At 39.3% G+C, this 27,191-nt stretch overlaps 1 protein-coding gene across 7 annotated transcripts in view; it reads right to left on the minus strand.

Annotated features, from left to right (window-relative positions):
- Positions 1–7,090: 7,090 nt before the first annotated feature.
- The window catches only part of ARMC3 (armadillo repeat containing 3), a 63,090-nt gene continuing 42,989 nt past the window's right edge, over positions 7,091–27,191 (minus strand). For all 7 annotated transcript variants that reach the window (XM_064408169.1, XM_064408152.1, XM_064408160.1 and 4 more), the window contains 8 exons: positions 26,741–26,990; positions 25,456–25,592; positions 21,887–22,055; positions 20,908–21,008; positions 16,783–16,851; positions 11,369–11,566; positions 8,771–8,933; positions 7,091–7,332 (listed from right to left, as the gene is read on the minus strand). In XM_064408169.1, coding sequence (XP_064264239.1) covers positions 7,132–7,332; positions 8,771–8,933; positions 11,369–11,566; positions 16,783–16,851; positions 20,908–21,008; positions 21,887–22,055; positions 25,456–25,592; positions 26,741–26,990 — 1,288 coding nt within the window. In that variant the 3' untranslated portion in view covers positions 7,091–7,131. The remainder of the gene's footprint in view (positions 7,333–8,770; positions 8,934–11,368; positions 11,567–16,782; positions 16,852–20,907; positions 21,009–21,886; positions 22,056–25,455; positions 25,593–26,740; positions 26,991–27,191) is intronic.

The raw sequence follows: 27,191 nt of genomic DNA on the forward strand, positions 1-27,191 counted from the left end.
TAGACCTGTACCACATGTCACATAGTCTTGGCTTGTGGAACCTGCAGGCAGCTTACTAAGACTCAACATTAAATTTGGCCCAGTGCTGCGAAGTCCAAGTCCCTGTCAGTTCCTGATATTGTCTTGTCATTGGGAGTTCCTGAAGAAATGTGGTACCTGAATAGCCAAATATTCGGGCTTACAATCCCTTTTTTTACATATATTTATGCCTAGGAGCCAACCTTTAGTCGCTAGTTCTCTCTTTGGTAATGCAGCTCCCATTAATAGCAGGTGAATATTGGATTAAACCCACTTACATTAGAAGTCTGCCGAAAAAAAACAGTGTAATGAAAAGAAACTGGCACTCACATAATGTGATTCTTCTGTATGATCTACCACAGATAAACTGTGTCTTAAGAGTGCCCATTTGTCAGAGAATTCTCCAACTTTGGAAATTAGGTATCATTACCAAGATCTGTTATATCTTGGGACACTGAGCAGACCTCCAGTCTTTCATAATATGTTCCCTAATGCCAATTAAAACTAATGACTTGACATTTTGAAAAGCCTTTTGACTCTTTAATATCTTTTTGACACCTGGCCTTTAAGGAATCTTCTTTCAGACTATGTCACTAAAAGCACCTTGTTCAGAGAAGCTCATACTAAAAAGGAATTAAAAACACGCTATGGTGTGGGGGTTTTTGTTCAAGTCCTTCTTATAACTACGAAGAACTGCTGATCTGTAGAAAAAGGTGCACTGATTTTGAATGGGATAGAGTTAATTTACTTCACAGTGCTGGTATGGGGCTGTGTTTCGGTTTTGTGCTGGAGACGTTGATGACATGGGGATGTGTTTGTTACTGCTGAGCAGCTCTTACACAGCACTAAGGCCTTTGCTGCTCCTTACTCCACCTGCAAGTGGGCTGGGGTTGCACAAGAACCTGTGAGGGGACAGAGCCAGGATGCTGACCCCAAGTGACCAGAGGAATATTCCATAGCATACAGCATCATGTTCCATATATAAAACAGGGGGGAGGTGAAGGAAGGGGGAGGACATTCAGAGTGATGTCCTTTATGGTGTTGGTGGAGGTCCACTCCCTGTAGCTGTTTAGAAAAGACTGGGCAGGGTACTTAGAACCACCGTCTGACTGACTTGGTGGTGTCTGGTTGAAGGCTGGACTCAGAGATCTCAGAGGTCTGTTCCAACCCAATTGGTTCTGTGATTCTGTGATTCTGTTTCTTACTGAGTCACTGTTAATACGTGATGGAGCCCTGTTCTCCTGGGGATGGCTGAATACCTGCCTGGCCATGGGAAGTGGTGAATGAATTCCCAGTGTTGCTTTGCTTGCATGTGCAGCTTTTGCTTTACCTATTAAACTGAATTTTCTGATTCTCTCCTCCACTTACAGGAGGAGGAGTGCATGAGAGGCTGTGTGGGGCTGATGGCTGATGTTAAACCACAATAGTATGTAGATGAGAAAACACAAGAGATGAGTATCAGACACAGGAAGACAACCTAGGGATGTCTCCTGGAAACAGTAAGAGAAAGCAACAAAAAAATGGAGAACATCAAGACTGCAAGCTGTGGGAGCAGCAGGCACTGAGGTCTCTGGCTGGGTGGTTAGCTCAACCTTTCTTGCAACAAAAGAATGGAGTGACTTTGGAGCAGTTTCTGCTTCACAAGGACTTGGCACCATGTTTTTACAGCAAACTTGCACAACACTGGCACCACAAAAAGGAAAGATGTTACCCACTGTGGAGCCTAGGGAGAGTTTTGTTACTTTTATGCAGCATGGATGAGGGAGTGAAAACCAGCGGCAAACAGCTCTTGCTGAAGAGCATTTTTTTGTCTCTTATTCTAAAATAAGCAAAGGGCTCCTGCAGATCCCAAGCATTTGAGCTGCTGGAAGACAGGGTCTGCTGTGCTCACTTGCAAGGTAGGACCAGCATGAGGGGAGCTCATTACACAGCATTTGGGTAAGTGGGTGTAGCCTGGGCAAAGGGCTGCATGAGCAACAGGATCTGCTGCCTGCTCTGATACGATTGTTCTTCTCTTCTTGCTGTATTTCCCCCAACATCTATCCAACTTCAAGTAAGAACTTGCTTCAGTTCTGCTTTGTACAAGATTTCCATAGATGGTGTCTTAGCATATCAGTGAAACATCAATGAGGTGGAAGAACTAGCTGGTTCATTACCATGCAAATAAGCTTGCTCTTCATGAGAGAAAAGCTTTTAATAGCTCATTGTGTCTCCAATACTCCAATTTCTTCCATGTCCTACAAATAACATTTTTATAGGTCAAAGACACATATGTGTGTGTATATATGTGTATGTCTCTCCCCTGCTGCATTTTGCTCATTCCTGTCCATGCTCTACCCGTACATGAATTCTAAATTCTGGCTGGGTGACAGCAGACAAGGAAGGCCAGATAAAGTTATTCCACTATTTCTGATATCTTTCAGTGTCAGAGACAGTGTTTGTATAAGAGAAAAATAATAAGCTCACTAAGAAGGCTAAAGAGCTGTTAATTTATCTGCAAAGATCTGCTGTAGTAGCAGTTCTGGTGAACTGTCCCACATCCCACTACACAGTTGTGTTGTGTTGCAAAGACCACAGCCAGTGCTAGAGCAGAGTCCTTTTGTTGTTTCCCTCTGTGCTATTTGGGAGCAGGTCCAGCTGCCTGGGAGGAGAGGAGGTACAGTGCCACAGCTGTGGAGTGAGAGGGATTGTGTATTGGATGTGCCAGTGGGTGGTTGTAGAGGTGTGTCTGTGCTATGTGTTTTCATCTCTGTGTAAATGTGTTATTAAATCCCTAGACACACAGAAATCCCCTCAGCTGTGAAGTGCTGAACCTAGCAGAGTACTCTGGAAATGCAGAAACATTTCAACCATGCTCTTTACCTTCTCTATACTGACCATTGTTGGGAGATAGGTTACTTTCAAGGATAGGCTCCTGGCTTGAGTCTGTCTGTCCATCCTTATGCTTTCTTCTTCTACTTTGTTGCGATGTGTTTGGGCTTTTAATTATATGGGGATTTTTTTTTTTTCAGTCTTCTGAAGAAAAACAGGTAGTGCCAAAGAGTTGTTGGGAGGAAGACCTTTGTACAAACCAGCAAGGATGCTATGAGTAAAATAAATGTTTTAGTGCACTTTTCTATTTTAACTAAGTTGACATGCTGCCCAGTAAATGTCTACTGCCTCTGCAGTTTCCATTCTGACACTCTGTGTCGATAATGAGCTGGATTTACAGAGAAATGAATCACGTAGTAGAAGAGGTGCAGATCCATGCAAAGAAGCTGTACACTAAATAATATGTCACCATTCAAAGCCCATGTTTACTAATAAAATACTTGTTTTCCCCTGAAGACAAGTTTAGTGAGAAAGTAACAGAGGAAAGTTCCTCTTGCATCTGAAAATAAATATGTATTTTGTTCTGAGAGCTCTGGATTCTTCTCAGGACCCAGAGTTAATCAGCAACAGAGATTTCCTGGAGGAAGAGTTCATTTCAATTTCTACACGCATGGAGTGCACAGTTTGAGGGATTGATGTGAAGCCAATGCTCTAGTTCAGCAGTGGGTAATCAGAAACCATTTGAAATGTCCCAAATCTATAAATTACACTGTAGTTGTTCCCTGCTAGCATAAAGATAAAACAAGTTAACTGCTCAGGATGGAGGGCAATAGAAGAGAAGCATGGAAGAGCTGGTACTGCTGCTGCCAGCAATGTGTGCTGCCTTGGCACCTGCTGGGGGAAGCAGAGCCCACTTCTGCAGGGAGGTGATTACCAGGAGCACCCCTCAGAAACAGGTCTCAGCCAAAAACTCGTCTGCAGATCCTGGAATTACTCCCTTAGCCACAATGGTCCCAGACACACAGAACAAGCAAAAGCAGAGGTTTGCAGGGCCAAAGCATTCTCATACCAAAATCTCTACTGGAACTTGCAATCCCATTGATACCACCATCACTTTGTTCTGCTGCTTTACTGACTCACATTCATCAGACAGGTAGGAATCATACCTGACTTTTTATTAATACAGTCCAGATTTGTATTTCTTGACATGCAGATGTGCTATATATTAAAGATGGTGCTTTTCAATGCCAAATCAAAACTAAAATTCTTTGTAATGAGCAGTGGGGGCAGCAGGGTGTGTATGTGTGTGCACGTGTGGTGTGTCATTTGCAGATGCCTTGGAAGAGACCACGCAGGAAGCTGAGCAGGGCACTTCATCATCTCTGCACAGTCAATACTAAGCTGGGCAGCTCCCATGAACAGGAGCAAAGAGTCTTCATGACAGCTTCTCTCAGAAGCACAGACACCACAGTGAGGATGACGTGGGGGTGCCTGGTTCAAATCAGGATCTTCAGTCCCCATCACTGTCCTGGGATAACATCTACATGCCCTCTCTTTCAAGAAGCTGAGCACATCTCACTTGGTTTTCATTCTGCACAGCTGCTGGCCATGAGGCCCATTTCTGTGTCATTGCCTGGTGGTTACAGCTCTGGAGGAATGAACCTTGTCTCAGTTCTTACCTTTGCTTAAGACAGCTTTTCACCTTGCAGGAGAGCACCTAATTATGAGGATCTTGTTCTAGATAGGGTACAGTTTCTACATTTTTCAGTAGATATTTACATGTCTAGGCAGTAAAATATAAGAACATTTCTGGAAGTGGGTACTGGAGACCCAGACTATTTTTTTTCCAAAGGAAAAGCCTAATTGCTACTCCCAAATATTAAGTTGAAGAGGTTGTTCAACTTTTCTGTTTCTGTAGTCTATTAATGCTGCATTCTTTTCTGCATGACAGCAGATCTTTAAAAAGGGATGCAGAGTGCTTAGTGGCCAGAACAGATCCCGCAATGAGGTAGCTGCAGACTGTTTTGTTTGTGCTTAGGAAGGCATCAAGCCTGACTCCTGTGTGACTGATCTGCCCAGTGAACTATTATGTAAAAGGAAACACGAGCCCTTCCCCATCTGCTCCTTAAATGAAGGTAGGCAATCAATTCCCTCAGGCACAGCCTGAGCCAAATGGTGTGTGCTGGGCATGTCCTGGGAATATTCACCCAGCTGAGCCCTGTGGAAATGTTTAAACATTTTGTTTTCTGATTCAGTTCTGGAATGAGTGTGAGCTGAGCTGGTCTTATGAAGGGTGGGGGGATTCTTCACCAGGCCATGGACACAATTAACATCAATTATCTGATTAACATCAAATAAAAAAGTGTGGCATTTCTTGACGTACTTGACAAATAAAGTGCAGTTTTTAAAGTAACCATTTTAGACTGAAGTGTTTGTATTCTACCTAGATCTTAATTCTGACATCCAAGTGCATTACAATTTTGAAGTGAAAGAATTCAGACAGTACAAATTCAAAACTGCGAAATACATAAAACATTTTTGAATCTTGCATTTCTGGATCATCCAATTCTGCATTATACAATGCAGGGTATAGTATTTGGTTTTATTTATTTAGATAATTATTTTATGCAAAGTGAGCTTATATGTCTAGAAATTTCCCAATTTTTATTTTGAAAAACTGCATTTTGTCTGTTTTTTTAATATTGATTTTTATTAGAAACAACAGAAATTGCTTTCTTTTCAAGACCTCCTCAAACACAGTAAGTCATACTTTAACATTATGGTTCCAATACAAAATAATGAAATTCCAATGTAAGAAAACTATACAAAATGATAGCTAGCAGGAAATTAATTCTTATTTTACTTCCATTTACTGCGCTTTCAAAGCTGTGGATTTCTATACCCAATCATACCTGTCAGTGAGAGCATATGACCTTCCATCAGTCTCCTACCTGCTACATAGCAATGATAAGAAACACATCCTCACCTTTCTCTCAGTTCTGCCAGCACATCCTGCATTTTGTTTCCAGATTTCTTTTTCATTGTGATGTCTAGAGGACTGCTGAACATAAGGTAAAAAAAATGAACATGAGGCCATATAAGCAAATTTACAACATAAATTTAGATAAAATGTTCCCCTAAGGGCTACCAGGAAATCATGCTGCACGTCGGAGGAGGAAGGAGAGGGAATGGTGGGATCATGCTCATGAGCAGTAATGAATACAACAGATACAAAACTCCTCCTCAACCAAAGCAGTTAAGGCAAGGGACTGTGCTTATACAAACATTAAAAAGCTAAAAGAACACAGACCCCAATTTTTTTAATCACATTTTTGGTAGGCAGGAAGTAAATGCCTTGTTGTAGGTGTTCTGGTCTTCTGAAATTCAGTTCTGTTAGGTCTGCACTGGTCTAACTGCTGTACAGTACATTCTCTCAGTTTTCCACAGTAAACTCAATTGATAGTGGTGCTCTCTGAAATACTCCAGTACATTCCTGACAGTTTCACCAGGAAGTGTTTACCAGAGTGTTCTAGTCAGTATTTTACCTCTTTTAAAAGCACCGCCACTCTTCAGCAGCACCATGTTACCCAAGGCCGCAAGAAATACAAATTCCCTGTCTAAAACTGCTGCCTTCTCGGAGTCCATTTTATCTTCAAGTCAAAAATAAAGAACTTAAGCAGATCACAGGCACTAACTTATCAATCATCTGTCTTTCCTGTGCCAGGACAAACAGTATATACTTTCATCCAGAGTATCCTATTATCTGTAAATATTAACTCTGCCAAGTTCTAAGAAATATAAATAGGATTTTTTTTCTACAGAGGCTGAAAGTATACTGTTATTGTAGTTCTAGTTCTCAGTTCTTGGGTTATTTCACACAAAAATTGTCCAGTTGTTTTTAGGTGTCTTGTCATTCCATCAGATGTCACATTCATTTACTTTATGGACATGAAATTCCTATAAGTATGCATGGGATTTGAAGGAAAATTAAAAAAAAAAAAAGAATATGCTGTACTGGAATTTAACCTATTTAATATGCATTGCAATGTTAGCATACACTAAATATTATTGATTACCAAATTTTAACCTGTAGTTTTGCAATTTAGTCTTAAAATACTATGAAATATTAACAAAATTTTTAAGCACTGAAGCTTGATATCAAAACCACATTTAATTAAACCTTTAAGACAACATACCAGATATACTTCTTTTTGACAGCTGGATATGAAACCCCTCATGTTCATAAATACAGCACTGAAAACATATTTAAAATATTTATTTTGGCGATATTCATCAAGATCATTAAATAAATTTGTATCGATCAGCCTTTGCACTTCCTTGTTTTAGCAAACAGCCTGGTTCAAACATTACATCTACAATATACTCTTGAGGAGGAAGCAGATGCCCTTTGGAAGAGTATTCAACCAATTTAACTTCATTCCAAGCTCTGTTATACTTGCCACGAACTAAACTGCAGCCAATGCCGATTCTGTCTGCTATCACCTAAAAAAGAAAGAAAATGTAGTTAAATGCAATTAATTAATGTAGCTTCTGTGATATACAGCAAGGCCCAATGATGCTTAAAAAAACAAAACAAACACCTGAAAGGCCTAGTGCTTTCTTGAAACAGTCCAAACTTCAAACCTTTATTGTTGGTTTTGCGTAGAAAGTGTAGGATTTAAACCTTATTTCTCACATATCCTAAGCACAACATGAAAAACATTAATTTTAACTCTTTTCAAACACTGATATGGTTATCAGCCAGTCCTTCAGATCTCAAATGAAGTGCAACACCCACGTACCCAGCAATGTTTTTTGTCTACTTGGAAGACTTACTTCTGAATAACATTTTGAAGTATATTCAAGCAATGAGGTGTAGGCACACTGCACACATATAGCTAGTATGAAATATTAAGTGTAAAAATGTAACATTTTTATCAGTGTAAGTTTAGGACTGTTGCTTCACTCCAAAGCGCACTCCTTGCTTTTCAGCCCTGGAAATGTGGGAAGCAATGAAATGTGAGGCAAGTGTCTGCTAGATGAAACACCTGCCTTTCCTCTGGGCTGCACTATCACAGACAGACCTATAATGGTTTCCAGCTACCAAACTGCTTTTTCAACACACATCTGCTGTGAAGGAATGAAATCCTGGAAGATTTTAAACTTGTTACAAATGGACAGATACCCATTGCTTAGAGTGCTGTGGCTTTAAGAGAGATGACCTGTCCCTACAAAAGTTTCTTAGTACAATGGAACATAATTAATTCACATCCTCAGAATGTCAAAAAATAAGTTGGAAACTTTATCTCCCTATGGATACGATAAATTTAGGGTTCCTGTGTACTCTTTCCTAAGTCCTTCCTTCTTAATGTGCTAGGCCCTTGATTCTCTGTTTCTTTCCATTCAAGAAAGAGAAAAATCCAGCCAAGGAAAAAAGATAGGACAGATAACCAGGCTGCACCAGTACATCTTCATATGAAGAAAGAAGAAATAAAATTTCCCAGTTTCTTCTAAGAAACTAGAACATCGAAGCTGTTATATACTATCACAGAATACTGGATCAATACCAAATAAAAAATTGTCTCAACAAGTTTACATTTGCAGCACGGAACAAGAAGGAAGCCGCATAATTCAATATTTTGCAGTTTACAGAAAATGTAAAATATTTTGACTCCAAATCAAATACTTTGGCTTTTTGCCATTTATCAAGTATTCTGCTGATATCACTTAAGACAATTTAATGACAACAAGAATGTTTACAGAAAGAAGCGATGCTGGCTTTCATTCACTGGGAAATCAATTTTGCTGTCGAAAAATTATGAAACTGTATACAAAAGATTTTACATGAATATAAATAATGTATTATACTGATGCAAATATACTTTAGTTTAGATTATCCCTTTAACAACAATGTCATGCTGCAAAATAAATGATAATGTACCTTGAAAAGCAAAGCTCTGTGATAGAACGTCCCTCTTTTGATTTTCCCGATAGGCACAATGTTGCTTTTCAGTTCAAATTCTATTTCACTCATGTCAAGCTCCCAGCAGAAGTTATGTAGTTGCTCTCGTTCAACAGCGCCACCCATCTTATCTGCAACAAACCTGTTACAAATGCATACAGGGATCAATTGCATTTATAATTCCTTTTGTATTTACTGCAAAAATGTAGCACAATAAAATGTATACAAGCAAGAAGTGAATGGCCTTTAAGACTGTAATACTTTTTCTACTTTTGCTTAATTATTTTTTTTTAAATTCAGTAATTGGTATTTTAAATATGCTTACTGATAAATACAGATAACCATAACTCAGGTCATTCATATTTGTCACAGACCTAAACCAAGGTGCAAAAGCAGAGATTCTGTAGAGCTGTAGTATAGGCACAAAGTCCTCAGGAAAAAAGTCATCAATAACAGTGTAATTACTGAGGAAGTAATTTCAGAAGCTGATGGTCATGTTTACAGGTAACAGATTAATTGAGTTACATATTACAGTCTCCAGACCTATCATTTGTTTGAAATAGTAATAAAGGCACGAGAATATGTATGACAAAAATAAAGCCACAGGTAATGATCCCAACGTAGAAAAGCAGCTGTATTCATTGAAGGATCTTATCTTCTACATGTGCTTTCTTATACTGAAGCCAGTATTTTGGGGGTGAGCAGTATTTATCCATTTAAACAAATGGCTCAGAAACAGAAACAGATCAGAACTCACTGTCAGTGCAAGCTCTGCCAAAAGCATGTCTTTTGGGGGACTGTGCACGCACAGGATCAAGCCCTGGTTTGTAAATCTCCCCACATGCATACACTCCTTCATCTCCCCTGTGCAGGGTCACTGTATGTAAAGACCTTTGTTCCCCTCAGTGTCTCAGCCACAGAGACAAGGGTTATTGAGGTCTCTTACCCTGGACAAGATGTTACAGAGCTGACATGAAAATCACAAGCCATTGCTTCAGCTAGGGAGCTAAAAATTGCATCCCCTCCTCTGCTGAAGCAGTGAATGTGTTCCTCTGCCCAGCACAAACAAGGCAACTTCTGAGGCCTCACTTTTCAAAATTTAGAGTTGAGGAAGCATTGGTTGCAATAGCATGGGCACAGCAAAGTGTGTCAGACAGGGTGTCTTGAAGCTGGGAATTACTGGGTGAAGTTGATAAAGTGTGGGGCTTGAGGCAGTCCCTTGTGCTGTGTGTGCCCATGAGCAGCCCTCATTAAAGAGAGCAATGCTGCCCCAGCCAGCGTGCTCACCTCCACACAAAGGTGTGCTGAGTTTGCTCCAAAGGAGACAGCCAGCATTACTGATGTCCCCTCATCTGGCCTGACCTCCTCCCCAGTGAGCACAAGGGGACCTCCAGCCAGGCTGCCAGGCTGCTGAGGGATGCTGCAGCTGCCTTCTCCCCCACTCCCTATTCAACACATGCTATTCAGGCAGGCGCCTGAAATGGAACACAGACAGAAAAATCCCCACAGAAAACATTCTACTTAAATTTCCCATGATTGTTTTACTGGGTTGTGTGCCTGCAAGTATTTCAGTGGTGTGTTAGAAGAGCGGATTTATAAGAGAATTTTATGGATTCCACCTTGAAGAAGGCAGCATGATTTATACACAGCTGGATAGTTAAGGATGAGTATCTGTCCTGTCAAATTCTGCAATCAATGGAAAATTCATTCCTCATATCACGTTAGATGACTTCATTAAAAATGAGAGTTAGTAAAAGTAACAAATTTTGTGAAAGTAAGTGGGATCTGATGCCAAACTCTCCAGATTCAGGAGGCAGCCTGGAAACTGCTAAGATATAAAGGTTAAACTATGGAGAAGATGAAAACAGACACACTGCTTGGAGGTGACAGTGATTGGTGCCCAGGCTGAGCAGTCAGTGTAACCAATGAATCACACACTGATACCAACAGTCTGTACATGCACTACTGCAATATTCTGGCACTATTAAATCATTAGGATATTAATTACAAGAGCACTTAAAAGCTATGTTAGAAAACCTGTATTACGCTTTTGGCCCTATAGAAAACAAAATACAACAGAGTTGCTGTCCTAAGGGGTTCCAAAACCAAGCAGGCAGGAAAGATGGTAGGAGAAAGGACAGACATGATACATGTAACTTGCAACCATCTTGACTATTAGGTTTAGGTTCTAATCATGTTTTTAGACTTAGCAAAACCTGTAACTCTGGGGCTCCTTGATTATGTAGATGCTATATGCAGCTGATGTGTTCACTGGAAAGAATCAGTACAGATGTATAAATGTGAAAAATAAGCTGAAATTGTTTATGAGAATATTTTTTTAAATGAGAAGTTGATACTCTTTTGTTTCAAGTGACACTTAATTTTAAAATATATTAAATTAATTGCAACAAAACTAGAAACAAGAAGCTTAAAATCTAAATATGTCAGCATTCTGGGCCAAAGCTGATTTGGATTCCACTTAAGCACGGGAAAATAACTATTTTGAAAAAGTTGACTTTGGATAAGAAAACAGTTATTTTAACAATTCAGCTTATGGAAATACAATTTGGTACTCACTGTGCAAGAGCCACAACCTGTTCCCGGGTAGTAGTCAGTGGTAGAATTGTTTTGGAAGCATCATTAATGTAATCCATTAAAGTGAAGTCAGGTGGTGGTAGCCAAGGGGAATTTTCTAGCTTTATTTCCTCTGGGATTATAGGTGTAACTTGAATAACTTCTTTTGGTTTTTCCTCCTCTTTTTTCCCCTTCCCTTTTCTTACATAGGAAAAAAATAAATTATACACTTATTATACAGAATACTGTATTCTCTAAAGTGCAAATTCAAACACATTCGTTCTCTAACAGGACATTTAGACAAATTGACTAGGCAGAGATGGAAGGTAGGAGACATCTTTTCTCCTGATAACAAATATCCAAAATTACAAAGCTGTTGAGAACACTTGTGGAACATGCCCACACGAGGTGGTTGGGAACAAATGACACTAGCTCCATATTAACATTGTTGTCACTTCTCATTTTATTTTTAGTTAATGGCTCTGATATGCCTTTCCTATGTATGGATTATATAGAGGAGGAGACACCTACTATATACATGTATGGCATATTTTTAGTTATGGTTTAGTTTTGTATGGATATGAACTAAAAACCACTAACTCCAATAAGTTGTTACTTGATAAAAATCTGGTCTTCAAATAAAGGAAATAATGGTATCAAAAGCACAGCTGAAATCTTGACAGGACATTCCAAAAGACAGCTCTGTACTTGCAAGTGCAGGTACTTCAAGCATTATGCAAACTACAGCACGACTTGTCAGAGAAAGATTTTACAAGCCTATGTTTTTGCTGACTCTTTTTCATTGCACATGCTTCATATTTTCCTAATAATTGAGATCTGAAAAATGACTGTGATCCTAAACAGGCATCTTAAGCACCCAGCAGAAGTATAAATGAAACTACTGTTCTACTTAAAATAAATACTGTGCATTTCCCAAGTTGTGCAGCAACTATAAAATCATTATCTTACCAGAGATATTACTAAGGTCTATACAATCAGACAATTTAGGGTCTTTCATTTGTGGAAACACATGAAACTAGTGTTTTGTAAGCACTGTGTCTTTTTTCAGTGTAGATCCTGAAAATTTTTACTGTGAAATACAAGAAAATGTCTTTCTTTTGTTTAACAGTTCTGGCTCATTTTTAAAAATCTATAATACTTCTGGTGATCTTGGAAGGAAAAAGAAAAAAAAGAAATAAAGGACCACTAGAGTACATGGCTCTAAGACACAATATCATTATTGCATGCTCTTCAAATTATTCTTAAAATTTATACTATGAATAGCACTCTTAAGATGGAAGGCGTTGAACAAAGCAAAAGGGCATACATCATTATCAGTAGCTGAATTCAAGCAATTTGTCTTCAGAATACTTTGCAAACTTTTCTTTAACCTATTGAGACTTACCATATCCACAAAGAGCCCTTTAAATAGGTGTCACAGAGCACATTATTTTAGAAGGGTAACCAATTAAGATTTAATCTTAAAATTATAGAAAATTCACCACCCTCTTAAATAAACTGTTCTGGTTATTAATTACACTTGGAAAAAAGCAGACAAACAGTTTTCTTTATCTAATTTGACTTTATCTAACTATAGCCAGAGAACCTTATAATGCTAGATTAAATAGCTATCTACTTATTAATTTATCCATTTATACGTTATGGTTAAAAATACTGTGTTTAAAAAATCCTGAATTATTTCAAACTCTCTGGTGTCCAGTTTAGGAGGTTTTCAAGAGAACAACATTTACAAATGCTATAATTCTTGTTTCTCTGCCATTTTCCCTTTTCCCCCTTCTTCCCTTCTATCCTTCCACTACTTTCTTTTCTCTATGAGAAGTTCACCATTAAATTATGGTGCTATAGAAGAATTAGTTTCCTACTTCTATCTATTCAAATTACTCTAGAATCACACTTATTCTCCTCCTTTCTAATTTTCAGGAACAAAACACCTGAGAGAGATGGGTTTGAACAGTGATTTGTTTGGGTTTTTTGCTGCTGCTTATTTCTCTCAGGTATGACTATGTTTTGTTCCCTGGTGGAATAGCTGATTTAAGGTTGTCTTCCACACTTGTCTCTTACTCCTCAACTCTTCAGTTCATCATATCTGTCTAATCCTTATCTCATAAGGAACTGTGGAGCTGCTGTCTTACAGCTCAGTGCTATAAAATAACCAGTAACCACTACAGGAGACTTCTACTGCCCTTTGTCCTTGCCCTTTTTTTTTAATCCTCATTTTCTTGCCAGTGGGAATTGTGACATCAGAAAAAATCACTCTCATTTCTCAGAGCTGTCTTCCTAGTCGTGAGACTACTTGCTGTGAAAGCAGAGGAATATTGCAAAGAAGAGCCATGGCACTTTAATAGTCTCCAAGCTGCTTCTGATTCTTTGCAACTTGAGTACAAGAGTCCAACAGGTCACCAGAGCATCAGCTGGAGGAAGAAGGCAGCCAATACAATATCCTACCATCAAAAAGCAGCCATGACACCTATGTTCTTTCCCATTTTGCATAGCTTAAATGCCCTGGATCTCTTTTGAAAAGGAACAAATGAGCATTGGGGAGTGTTCCCTTAAATGCAGTACTGAAATATAGGATAGAATAAATACACATTTATTAGTCTACATTAAATACAGTCTTTCAGCCCAGCCAATGTGTATATCAGATATGAAACTGCCTGATTAAAAATGTTGCTGTCAGTGAAAATATATGTCAAACTATCAACTAGGCACTTCCTCACATCTAATTCAAACATTTCCAGCAGACAATTACAACTGTCCTTTCTCTTGGCTTTCAACTACGGTTTGTATAAAGTAGTATCACTTTTTCAAAACAATGGTTTTAAACAGTGTTCAGTAGTACTTTGCAAAATAATGATGAACACAAACATATGATCAAAGGAAAAAATACATAGGAAAAAGTCTAAGCATGCTTGAGACTTGGAGTCAGCTACTGACCTTCAAATAACTCCCATATATCTCAGAAATTAATAATAATAATGATGTATGAATTATGGATTCAAAATGAATGACAATGGGGTTATAAATCATAGAACTTGATCATGACATTCAAAAGCAATTATTTCATACTTGAAGAAAGGACTCCTTGTACCCCACCAAGGTTTACTATGGGAAATTGAGTCAGGTATTTGTTTTTTCCTAAATAAATTTTTTTTCCTTTTCAAAGGAGTTATGGTTGCAAACAGAGCAGTAATTTACACTATAAGTGATATAAATTACATTAGAAAGCAACTATTCAAGTGTATCCTCATCACACACTGTAATGAACAAATATATTATCTTGTCAGAACAGGTCTCCCATCTCCTGAGACTATACAAAATGGCCTAGGACTCTAGAGCATCTTCCAAGGTGAAGGAACTCCCCACTGGAGCAGAGAAAAATAACTCGGGCTCAGCATCTCCCCTTGCCTCTGCTCCCTTTGACTAAACTGGCATAGGCACAGCGGGTCATGAGCAGGGCATGCAGGGCAGCAGGAGGACCTGGGAGGGGGCAGAAGCTGGGACAGGCCTCCTAAGGCACTCAAGCTGCTGTATCTACTCTGGTGCATCCTGAAGCAGGAGCCTTCCACACTGCAATTCATACAATCCATCTCAGGTATCTACTATAAAATTATTTAAACTGAATTTCAGAAGTGCTTGCAGTCCAAATAACTAGTCAAATGGGAATGTCTGCCTTGTAAGTCAACAACTTTTGGATAGACTAGTCTGACAATTTGGGTCCTGATTTAAGTCAAAACCTCAAACATTCACAGTCAGTAGCTATTATCTGTCAATAATTTGCATGTCTGTTCTAAACTAATTGATATTATTCAAACATATTCAAATATAACTCAAAGTATAATATTTTAAGCCTATTCCTCTAGTGCTGCCTTTGCTGAGTGAACACCATTGTCCAGGTAACTTCTGATTTTCTTCTATTGGAGATACCACTGAATTACTGAAATCAAAAGCAGGTTTCAGTTTTGTCTTGATTTTTTACTGCACATTTCATTTCTCAAGTGCATATGCAAACATACACAGAAATCTACAAGCAGTGTCAGAAATCAGCCATTATCTCTGTCAATAAAACACCTGTACAGACAGTAGGGTATCACAGTTCATAAACGAGCTCCAAAATAAAAATTGGAAACACAGTACATCAGATCCTACAACAGACACACCATTTCTCCTTTTTCTCCAACTCTGCAGCACTCAGCATTTTGTAATGTCCATCACTGACTAGAAGTCACAGCCCTTAGCCATTGCCAGGGCTCCCTTCACCCTAAAGAAAGGAAAATTAGGAAGTCAGGGCTGGGACCCACAGAAGCCAGCATGATAAATAGTCAGCTCACTAGGTTAGCAATCAGAAAAGCCAAGGACAGTTGTAGGTTGTATCACGTTCCTATCAAGGACTAGAGACCATTCCACTGATGGCAAGCAGGATCTATTTGGACTGCTTTTGGATTCCCCTGGAATCAGGCATGCACACCTGCCATCTCCAGAAGGCACTGTTTTGGTGATGACTGTGCTGCTGTTTTACAGGAAGGACAGCTGGGAGACCATGGCTCAGTTACCTTCCACAGGAACAAACTACAGGTTAAGTATTTTATATTAGACAAGAACTAGAAGCCTGGTCTTGGCAAGAGTAAGGAGAGTTAAGTACCTGAAGATCTCAATTCAAACACCCTGTTCATTACACTTCATCGTTAGTGATCAGCTACAACAAACCACAAAGACACTGCTAAACCCCAAATATCTTGTGGTCAGCTCTCTGCAGGTGTGAGGGACAGACTCAAATCCTCTTTCTGTAAAAGAAGGAAATTAATTTTCCACTAGAATAGTAGAGGTTCTGATTTGGTATGAAGAGACAGACTGCAGCACTGTACCTAGTGTATGGTATGGATCAGACAAGTGCTGCAAGAGTAAAGCATTTTTAGGCTAGTTACCTAAAAAACAGGACAGCTCTGAGCACACCCTTCTCAGCTTTTAGTCATCTGCCAACTGCACAGGAAGAGATTTAATCTAGAAATAAGGAGGCATGTAGGCACTGTAGGAACATTTTATGGGTTTAGGTTCTAAACTGAGAAGGAACTTCTACTGTCATTTCCTTATGTCTTGGTTGTCAAGCTGTAAAATAACAGTATTTCACTGCTTCCAAGGGATAATGAAGGGAAAAAAAAAAGAGCAAATAAGTGTGAGCTGTTCAAATACAGCATGGGAAGAGAGGAAGAATAATCACTAAGATAGGCAAAGGAATGTTACTGCAAACAGGAGGTGAAAGAAAGACTCCAAAAATATATTTAACATTGTGTTTAGGTATTCATACTCCATTCAGAAATTGTCACTATTTTCTCAGACTTCTATTTTTAGTGTTACAGCAATAACACAACATTGACAGCTAGTAAATCTGAGAACTGTACCTTGATTTTTCTCTGCTGCTTCTTCCTGAAACAGACGGTGATACTTCTTGTGTCTTTTCTACTACAGTACTGAAACAGAATAAGTTATTTTTGCATATGTTTGCAGAGTTAATATTTGCATGTGAATCTATGAAAATGGAGTTTGGATTTTAATGGACAATAAATATATTCATAGGTGGTATATAAGTGAAAGAAATAACATAACTATTAATAAACCAGACATTAATTCAGGGATCAAAAATGAAGTATAGAATCACAGAAATACAGAATATGCTGAGTTGGAAGGGACCCACCAAGATCATCATATCTAACTCCTGGCTCTGCACAGAACCTACCCCAAGAGTCATGTCATGTGCCTGAGAGCACTGTCCAAATCCCTCTTGAACTCTGTCAGGCTTGGTGCTGTGATCACTTCCCTGGGGAGCTGTTCCAGTGCTCAACCACCCTCTGGGGGAAGAACCGTTTCCTAATCTCCAACCTAAACCTCCCCTGACACAACCTCAGGCCATTCCCTTGGGCTCTGTCACTGCTCACCACAGAGGAGAGATCAGTGCCTGACCCTCCTCTTCTCCTCATGAGGAAATTGTAGATTGCCATGAGGTCTCCCCTCAGTCTCCTCCAGGCTCAACAGACCAAGTGACCTCAGCTACTTCTCACATGTCTTCCCCTCAAGGCCCTTCACCATCCTTGTGACCCTCCTTTGGACACTCTCTAACAATTTAATACTTTTCTTACACTGTGGCACCCAAAACTGCCCCGAGTACTCGAGGTGAGGCAGCCCCAGTGCAGAGCAGAGCAGGACAATCCCCTCCCTTGCCCTGCTGGCCCTGCTGTCCCTGATGTCCCCCAGGACAGGGTTGGCCCTCCTGGCTGCCAGGGCACTGATGGCTCATGTTCAATTTGCCATGGACCAGGGCCCCCACGTTCCATGGCACTGCTCTCCAGTATCTCATTCCCCAGGCTGTCTGTACATCCAGGATTGCCCCACCCCAGGTGCAGAATCCAGCACCTTCCCATGTTGAGCTTCAATGGTCGGTGATTGCCCAGCCCTTTGATTTGTTGAGGTCTCTGCAGGGCCTTTCTGCCTTCGAGGGAGTGAACAGCTCCTGCCACTTTTGTATGGTCTGTGAACTTGCTTAGTGTCCCTTCCAGTCCTGGGTCCAAGTCATTGATGAAGCTGTTGAAGAGCACAGGGCTGAGGATGGAGCCCTGTGGAACCCCAGTAGTGACAGGTCCCCAGTCTGATGTCACTCCATTCTCTGATTCTCTGTAACCCTTTGTGCCTGACCCGTGAGCCGGCTGCTCACCCATCACATGGTGTGTTTATCCAGCTGTGAGCTGGACATCTTGTGCAGAAGGACACTGTGAGAAACAGCATTGAAAGCTTTACTGAAATCCAGAAATGTCATTACATCAACTGGCCCCCCTTGAGTTACCTTGTACAAAAGGAAATCAGGTTGGATAAGCAAGACTTTACTCTCATGAAGTTGTGCTGGCTGTGACCAATGACTGTGTTGTCTTTAAGGTGTTTTTCAATACCTCCCAGAATAAACTTCTCCATAACTTTACCAGGCACTGGTGAAGTGATACTAACAGGCCTGTAGTCTTTATGCACTGCTTGAAAATCAGGACATTCACCAGCTTCCAGACAGCTGAGACCTCTCTGTATTCCCAAGACTGTTCAAAAATCATCAAGAGAGGTTGTACAACAACATCATCCAGCTCTTTGAGGATTCCTGAATGAATTCCACCAGGCCCAGTAGATTTGTAGGGATGCAGCTGGACCAGCAGATCCTGCACAATTTCAGGGTTGACTGGGAATTGATCATTCTTGCAGTCATGGTTCTCCAGCTCAGGGCACCCTTGGTCCATCATCCTTGTTGAAGACAGAGGCAGAGAATGTGTTAAACACCTCTGCCTTGTCTCTGTCCCTGTTTGTGAGGAGACCATCCTCATCCTGTAATGGGACAATGTTGCTTTTACACTGCCTGTTGCCATTAATATATTTGGAAAAACTCTTTTTCTTGTCCCCCACAGTTCTGGCTGGCTTCAACTCCAGCCAAACTTTGGCCACATGAATTTTCTCCCCACAGTGGCCTGCAGCGCTCTGTTTTTCCCACGTCACCTGACCTTGCTTCCACTGAGCATACACCTTCTTTTTTTGCCTTATTTTTAAGAGAATAATCCTTTTCTGCTGAGATGACCTTCTGCCTTATATGCCTGACTTCTGACATTTGGGAATTGCCTGCTGTTGTGCTCTTAGGAGGTGATGTTTAAAAAGTGACCAACACTGCTGGATGCCAGCATCTGCAAAAAACTTTTTTCCCAGGGGATTCTACTCACTAATTCCCTGAGCAGTCTGAGGTCTGCTCTCCTCAGGTCCAGAATCAAGGTTTTTGCATTTTTCTTTCTGTTAACAGAGATTTTAAACTCAATCTCTTCATGGTCACTGTGGCCAAAATGGCTTCCAATCTCCACTTGCTTACAAGATCCACCCTCTTGACAAGGAGTAGATCAAGGAGGCATCTTTCCAAGCCTGTTCCATAAAGTTGTCATCCAGACTTTTAGAAATCTTCTGGCCTGGGTTGTACCAGCTGTGTGATGTTCCCAGTTAATTTCTGGCAAGTTGAAGTCTCCTATAGAGACAAGAGAAGTTAACTTGGAAGAGTCCCTTAGTTCCTCAAAGAATAATTCATCATTGTCCTGTCCAGGAGTTCTGTAGTGGACTCCCACGATGGCATCTGCAGTTTGTCCCTTGATTCTCATCCAGAGGCTCTCAATTGTGCCATTGAGCTCCATACATTCTGCCCCTCTATTCCAGACAGTGCCACCCCTGCACCTCTGCTGCCCTGCCTGTCCCTCCTGAAGAGCCTGTAACCATCCAACAGGGCACTCCAGGCACAGGACCCATCCCACCAGGTTTCATTTCTGCCAGCCATGCCAATTCTCTGGGACTGGGCCAAAGCCTGGATTGCCCTTGTTTGTCCCTCTTGCTGGGTGCATTAGTGTGGACACATTTCAGGTGTGGTCATTGCAGCTCACACCTCCTGAGGCAAATGGAGGGGTCCTGTTGACGCTCCTTTCCTCAAGTTCTGACACCCCAGTCACTCATCACTGGCCAACCTGGCTTTATCTCGTTCACCCTTTCAGGCTGGTTTAAAGCTCTGCCAATAAGCCCTACCAGTTCCTGTGCTAGAACTCTTTTTTTCTTCTGAGAATGCCCAGTGATGAATACAATAGTAACTGGGGAGTAACTGTTCAAAAGCAAGAAGCTGAAGACCCGATAGTTAGAGACAGCTCAAGGGATCAACAAAGAGCATGGAAGTCTAATTTGTCACAGATATTCCCAGACATCTTTATGGTGTCATATACAAGCTTAAAAGGGAAGCTAATGATACTGTAACCCAAATATGTGATGTGTTGACAGAGAAGAAGTTTTTTGACTTGCAAAATGTTGGTAGAGCAATCTTTGATCTGTGAGACTGTTTACAGGAAATGGCTCCCAGTTAAACAAGCCCAATACCAATTTCCGGCATTCAAATCTAAGAAGATTTGTTAGGCTGGCTTCAACTTAAACAGAGAAGAAATGGACACAGGTTCTTTATCAAGCCTGAGAGCTTAATGCTTGGCTTTGCCCCACCCCTTGGAATGATGTGCTTAAAATTCCATGCATTTGTCTGTACAAGAGGACTGTCAAATCATAGCTTTCATTGTCGAATGTTGACATTCAGCTCAGATGACATAATTATTGCAGCAGATGACAAGCTTTGTTATAACTAATAAAACACTCGGTGTCCCATCATCAGGAATCAAAGAGTGTTAAATGAATGAGTCTTCAAGGCTAAGATAAATAAAGCAACTCTACTGGATAAGCTATTTTCCAAATTCTTATTTTATAAAATATGAATGTTTTGCTTCCTAGGACATAAAAGCACTGTGCTGGGAATAAAATAGATGTCTCTATTTATATATGTGTGTATGTGGATAGATTAGATAGATGATAGATAGATAGATAGATAGATAGATAGATAGATAGATCTAGATAGAAGTTTGTACTGGAAACAATGCAAACCATTAAAAAGATGAGCTATTACAACAAATACTAGAAGATCTAACATGACTCACACTTCTTGGGGTTTAGCATTGATGAAGATTATTGCCCGACGGTCAGTAAGCTCTTGCTTGCTTAGTTCTTCCAAAGACAAAAATTTCCCTCCATGTTTTATCTACAAGAAAATTAGCATACACTATAAGGTTTTCTGTTCAGTTAAAGATGTAGAGAAAAAAAATCTATTTAAAAGATACCTAAACAGTAATTTAAAATTCCTAATCCTAAACCAAAGACTGTGTAAGAACTTACAAAGCTATTAAAAATATCTGAAATTATTTTCCTCTCAATTTGCATTTCCTTAATCAATTTTTCTTAGAAAAGATTGTTTATAAATATTTTAGCTTGTAATTATTGGTTTGAAGCATTCCAAACAGTTCCAGAATAAGGAAATATTCCTGCCTCTGAAGGCTTTACAACAGAGGATGGAATTTTCAAAAGCAACCAAGTGCTTTAGGAGTAGGTATTTCACTGATTGTCAGTAAGACTGGTATTTCTAATTTATCTGAGTATTTTGAAAAGTCCTTCTCAGATTTAAATTGAGCACAGCACTAATAAGTGATACTGGAGTCAGTCTTTATACACAAACACTTCTTTTGTGAGAGAAAGGGTCATGACTGAGGTGAAAATATGAACTCTTTGCTTCCTTATGTAAAAATTAACAAACAAAATGTCCATAGGCCGTATAATGTCAAGTTAGCAGTAAGTATAGTGCAGGGAAAGAGACCAGAAGAACTGAAGCTTGAGAAAGGATGTGGAAGGGTCTGAACAGCTCAGATAGGATTGGGAAGATCACAACTAGAGAATACCATGAAGATGATTTCATCCATTAAGAAAGATAATCAAAAGAGATCTGTATAACAGCTGTGAAACTTCAGGACAAGAAAACAAAGTACTTTCTGTAGCCAGAATATGGCTGTTGCTACAGTACTCTTTCTAAATTAAGAGGAAAATGTTACTCTTTCTAAATAGAGTAATTTGTTTAGAATAGCTTACCTGACCACAATCATAGAATCCATTAGTAATGATATTACTTGATGATAAATATCCCATCCGGCTGTACTTTTGGGAAAGATTATTATCAAGTAGCTTTTCCAGAGCAGCTTCACTAAACTTATTTTTATGCTTTGTTGACAGATTAATTTCTTCTAGGATGTCTAAAGCACTGATAAATAAAATACAAAAGCTAATTAATAATTAGATACTAATTAAATGTTATTATACAGCTCAGCATTAGTTTTCAGCATTACCAAGGCCAAGATAGATTCACTTCCAAGTGCTGATCCTGTGCTCTCTGGGCCAGCAAGGAGTGGCTGTGCTGCACAAAATTCCTTCTCTAGGGAAAGAAACCAGTGCTCAAAAGCAAAAGCAGTGCTCAAAAGCAAAAGCAATTCTTTTAGGTAGTTAAAGGCTACCTAAAGAAATGCAGACAGGATGCCACAACCTTTTATCTAGAAGGATGTTATAGAGCACTGTAGAGAACTTGGAAGAAAAAACATACAAAAGGAATAATGATCAGAGCCGACCACATGATACAGTCCAGGAAACCTCTCTCACTCTCTTTTCAGCTGCAAGGCAATTTGCAGATTCAGTTGTGCATTATGCAATGTGTGAATCCTTCTGGCCTAGCACTGTTACTGTGTTTGGGGGAGCACAACTGGCAGATATTTGCTAAACATGAACAAGCATGGAAACAAAAGGAGTTGTATCAACACCACCAGAATGGCAGATTTTTGCAGCATAGATATAGAAACAAATAGTAACTTGGGGACATGGGAGGACAGGAATTAATTTCCGGAGTTTTTTCTGGTCCTGAAAGCCACAAACTGACAAGTTTTGACCTGAAAAATTTAGGAAAACATCACTAAGAAAATAAAGGAAACTGAATCAGGAAAACATTGCATACTGCAGTTCTAAGACTGTTCAGGAATGAAAAAAAAAAACACCAGGAAAAAAGGATTGTATATTCTCATGTGTGTAAGAGTACATATTCAAATATCTGTGTGTGACTATGCACACATACAGATATTCTTCATGTCCCAAGAAATCAATTTTATATATACACAATATACATATATATATTTCTGTGAACTACACAGGGAGCCTCAGCTGTGGACATCTACAATGTAGACTTCTGAAGGGATGAATTCAGATGAATTTCAGAGAGGAAGTGTTTCAGGCAAGGCAAATAACGTCCTTTTCTTACAGAAGAGAGAAGTGGGAGAAGATAGTGGAAGAGCAGTTCAGGCTGTATATCTACAGCATATTGCAGATAATCAGTAAGTAACACAGGGAACAATTTAAAGGGGAAAATGAAAAAAAGAAAGGCAAGTAAAATGTGTACAGCAGGGTCTAAATCAAATTACATTACAGGCACAATTATCCTCATATGGAAGATAACCCAAAACCAGATAAATAAAACAACTACACCAAAAATTCCACGAAGAGTTGAAAAGCAAAAAAAAAAAAAAAAAAGCCAGGAATGAAATAGAAATGAATGCCACTTCTAACAAAATAGAAAAAGTAAGGGACAAACCTGAAAGATGAACAGGCAAAGTGAGACACAACTATTCAGGGACTGAAACAAAAATAAATGTTTCACATGCTACAAGAGAGGAAAATGAACGTCTATTACTCAGTGTGGGAAGAAAACTCATAACAGATGGCACAAAAAGACTGAAGAGTCTGATACCTTTTTTGCTTCACTTTTTATAGGAAGGTTTCAAGCAGATGCCTGGCAGTAATATTAACAAGGAGATAGAAACAATAGTCTTAAAATGTCTAGGATAAGTTTGAGGAGACATGGCCAGCAGTCCCTGAGGACACTTACCTCATATACTCTATGAATTTGCAAAAGCAACATTGGAACTCTTTATAATTGTATTGGAAAATTCTAGGCTAGATGGCTGGGGAGTGGAGAAGGGCAAAGATACTATCTAGTTTTGAAAAAACTATGAACAAGGAAATTATAATAGAGATCATTCAGCCAAATTTCAGTGTCCAAAGAACACCATATCAAATTATTAAACCATCAGTAGGCAAGCAAGAAGAGATGAGAAATAGCCATTACGTATTTGTCAAGAATCAATCATGAAAAGTCAATCTAATCCTTGCTGCAATAGGGTAATTGACTCAACATATAGGCAGAAGAAGTAGATGTGAGATATGAGCTGAATTTGAGATATGTTTTGACTTTTATAAGTCTTTTCACTTATTCTTACTTGGATACTCATGAGCAGGTCAGGGAAATATGATCTACATGAAAATAACATGAACTAGTGCCTGACTAGTTGAAAAACTATGCTTAATGTATTATTATCAATAATATGCTGTCAAACTTGAAGGACACAAAAATTGGAGTCCTGCTTGGATACTGTCAAAAAAGGGGATTAAATAAGAGCAGCGACATATGCAGGATAGAGAAAATAATTACTGAGCTGTATTTGATGGTGGTATGACCTCACCTGAAGTACCTCATCCAGGCTGGGAGATGGTACTTCAAAATGGCATAAAAAATTAGAGAAATTCAGAGATGTGTGATGCAATGATACAAACAAAACTTGTCTAACATTTTTACTTTGTCATGAAAAAGAAACAAGAGGGACATGAAAAATGAGAAAATTCAGTGAGTTAAACTCAAATTGCTATAAAAAGTGGTTATTCAATCTCACTAGATGCAGGATAACATGATTTGTTTTAAGGGATATTTAAAACTGAGAAACCTCTTCCAAATGTAAGGGTATTCCAGCACGGAAACAGGTTAACTCAGAAAGTTGTCAAACCTCAGCTGGATCAGTATTTACCCATATTTACCCAAGCCAAAATATTTCAGTGTACCTTATTCAGTCTTACACTAGCATAGATGGATAATATCATCTTTGGGGTCTCCTCCTGATCTGAATTTCTGAGAGTCTCTGAAATTCCCTCCTAGATGGATTTAAAGTATCTGTGCAGTCATCAGAGAAGTGCCCAGCAGAGGGAGCAGGGCAATTACAAATATTATAATTTAACAGTAACTAAATATTCACCTTGTCTGAGGAGTCCTGTGTCATAATTCTTATAACCTAAACCAGCTTTTGTAATTCAGATATTAATATATGGACCTGGGACTTCCTAAGAAAGGATAAAACTGAGCCACGTTTCCATGACACTTCAGCACAGCTGCAGTTAACCAGAGCTTTTAAATAAAATCTAGCCTGTGTGTAGTAAGTACAATTTACTGTATATTAAACTTAGTCTGAAACCTTTATTTCACTTTCAAATGTATGGGGCACTGTAGTCCTTAATATTGACTGATATAAGTTATCTTCAATATAAAGCCTAATTCAGTCACAGAAACAATAAATGTTTTATAATTCTAGACAGTTCTCTCAACAGGCTTATATTTTGTCAGAAGATTCTGTTCCTTAAAATCAATACCATTTCATCTCTAACATCTGTGGTGCTAAAGTAGTTTCAGCTTATCAGAAAGCTTTGTTATTCTGCTATAAATATGCAAAGATTGACTTAAATTGAATTCTCTCATCAAACATTTTCTTTTGACTTTTGATATTATTTCTACTCACCCTAGCCTGCACAGTTCAACAGCAGTTAGTCCATCACTGCCACAGACCATAACAGCCCAACAGGCATTTCTTCTGACTTCTTCATTCTTAGAACGCAGCAATTCAACGAGTGGTCCCAGCCCGCCTACATTTCTTAACTATTAAAAAAGTGAAAACATTGCCACTTACATATTTCATCTATTCCAGCAAGCACAGCCTGTGAAATTCACCTCCCAAAACATTCAAGCTTTGTAGAAAAGCTAAATTGGGCTGAAAAAAGGTAATTTATGGGGATTCTGTGTTCTGTGAAGTCTGCATAGGCTGGAGCTTTTAAGTGGTACAAGGCAGTCGTCCCTTCTGGCTCTGCCCTGCTTTTCAGTTATTAGGGCTGCAGTGTGGAACCTAAAGAGACTATGCAACCCAAGAGTGCCACAGAGACTCACACAGCTTTTGCTGTGTTCTGGTGCCTCCTAGCAACTAATTTACATCACAATACATTTGAATTTGTATTGTATGTATGACAATCTTATTAACATCCTATTCTCTTGTGTGCTACAGTATCTTTCCTATACATGCTGGAGGAAATATTGCTCATTTGGATTTTCGAAGAGAAAGACATTTTAAGGACACTGAAAGAGGTAGATTAATTATCTATGCCCCTTATTCATGTCCTAATTAATAGTCTTGACCCATGAGAAAACCCTAGCTTATGATTTATGAATGCACATAGCATCGTTCTTATTTATGAGAAGAAAATACTATGACCAATTCATAAACAGCAAAGAGTTCAACTTGCTGGATGTCACTGATCAAAGGATTAATTATATTTTGAGTTTTGTCTGAAATACATTTACTCCATGCACATCCAGTATCTCATTAATCAAGGTCAGACATTGCTGTTCAGGCCTTGAAAATGGGCAACAGAACACTGAAGGAGAGTAAAGGGGACTGAACTTCCCATCTTCAAAGTTGAGCTGACAGTTGCAGCTGAAAGAAACCTTGATGTTTAATGCTCCAAAATATACAGATCAAGATACAGCCCTGGTTAAAGCTCACTGAAATCACTGAAAAGCTGCAAAGCATTAATTTGGTGCGAGTAAACACAGTCGTGAAAAATTCAAGTTAAAGAAAACCCTTTCCAAAATCTCCTAAAAAACTGAGCTATATTTAGCAGAACAAGTATCACAAAAATAAGTAACTAAGTAGAAAGCTCAGGACTTCTAGGTCAGACGCAACAGATTCCTGGTTAATATAACTCCCACCTCAGATCTAGAAACATCATCAATAAACACAACCTCAGTTTTACCTCAGCTCGAGCACCAGCATCACAGCCAAAGGCAGCCACAGCAAAGGCTGCTCTGCTCTGCACCTGGCTGTTGGTTGAGCGCAGCGGCCCCACAAGGGCACTCATGATGCCGTGGCTCTGGATACTGACACGGGATGGCTCCTGCAGGGACAGATTTGTGAGCACTGCAATGGCATTGGAAACGGCTCCATCTCTCTGGGCATTCAAGGTTTTCATTAATGGCACAATTCCTTCAGCCTCAGCCACAACACTGGCAAAATGAAAAAGGAGAAAGAATATTTGTTATTGTAGGACCATTTTTTCTTCTTACCATGCTGTTTTTACCAATTAAACTAGTATTACAGTTCAAGGTTTACACATATACATATGTAGGCATCTGTATATATATGTGTGTGTTTGTGTGATTTCGATATGACTCACAGTGAGAAGTTCAAGAGGCACAACCACAGAT

Source organism: Passer domesticus, chromosome 1, assembly GCF_036417665.1.
Source record: "Passer domesticus isolate bPasDom1 chromosome 1, bPasDom1.hap1, whole genome shotgun sequence".
NCBI classification, from domain to species: Eukaryota; Metazoa; Chordata; class Aves; order Passeriformes; family Passeridae; genus Passer; species Passer domesticus.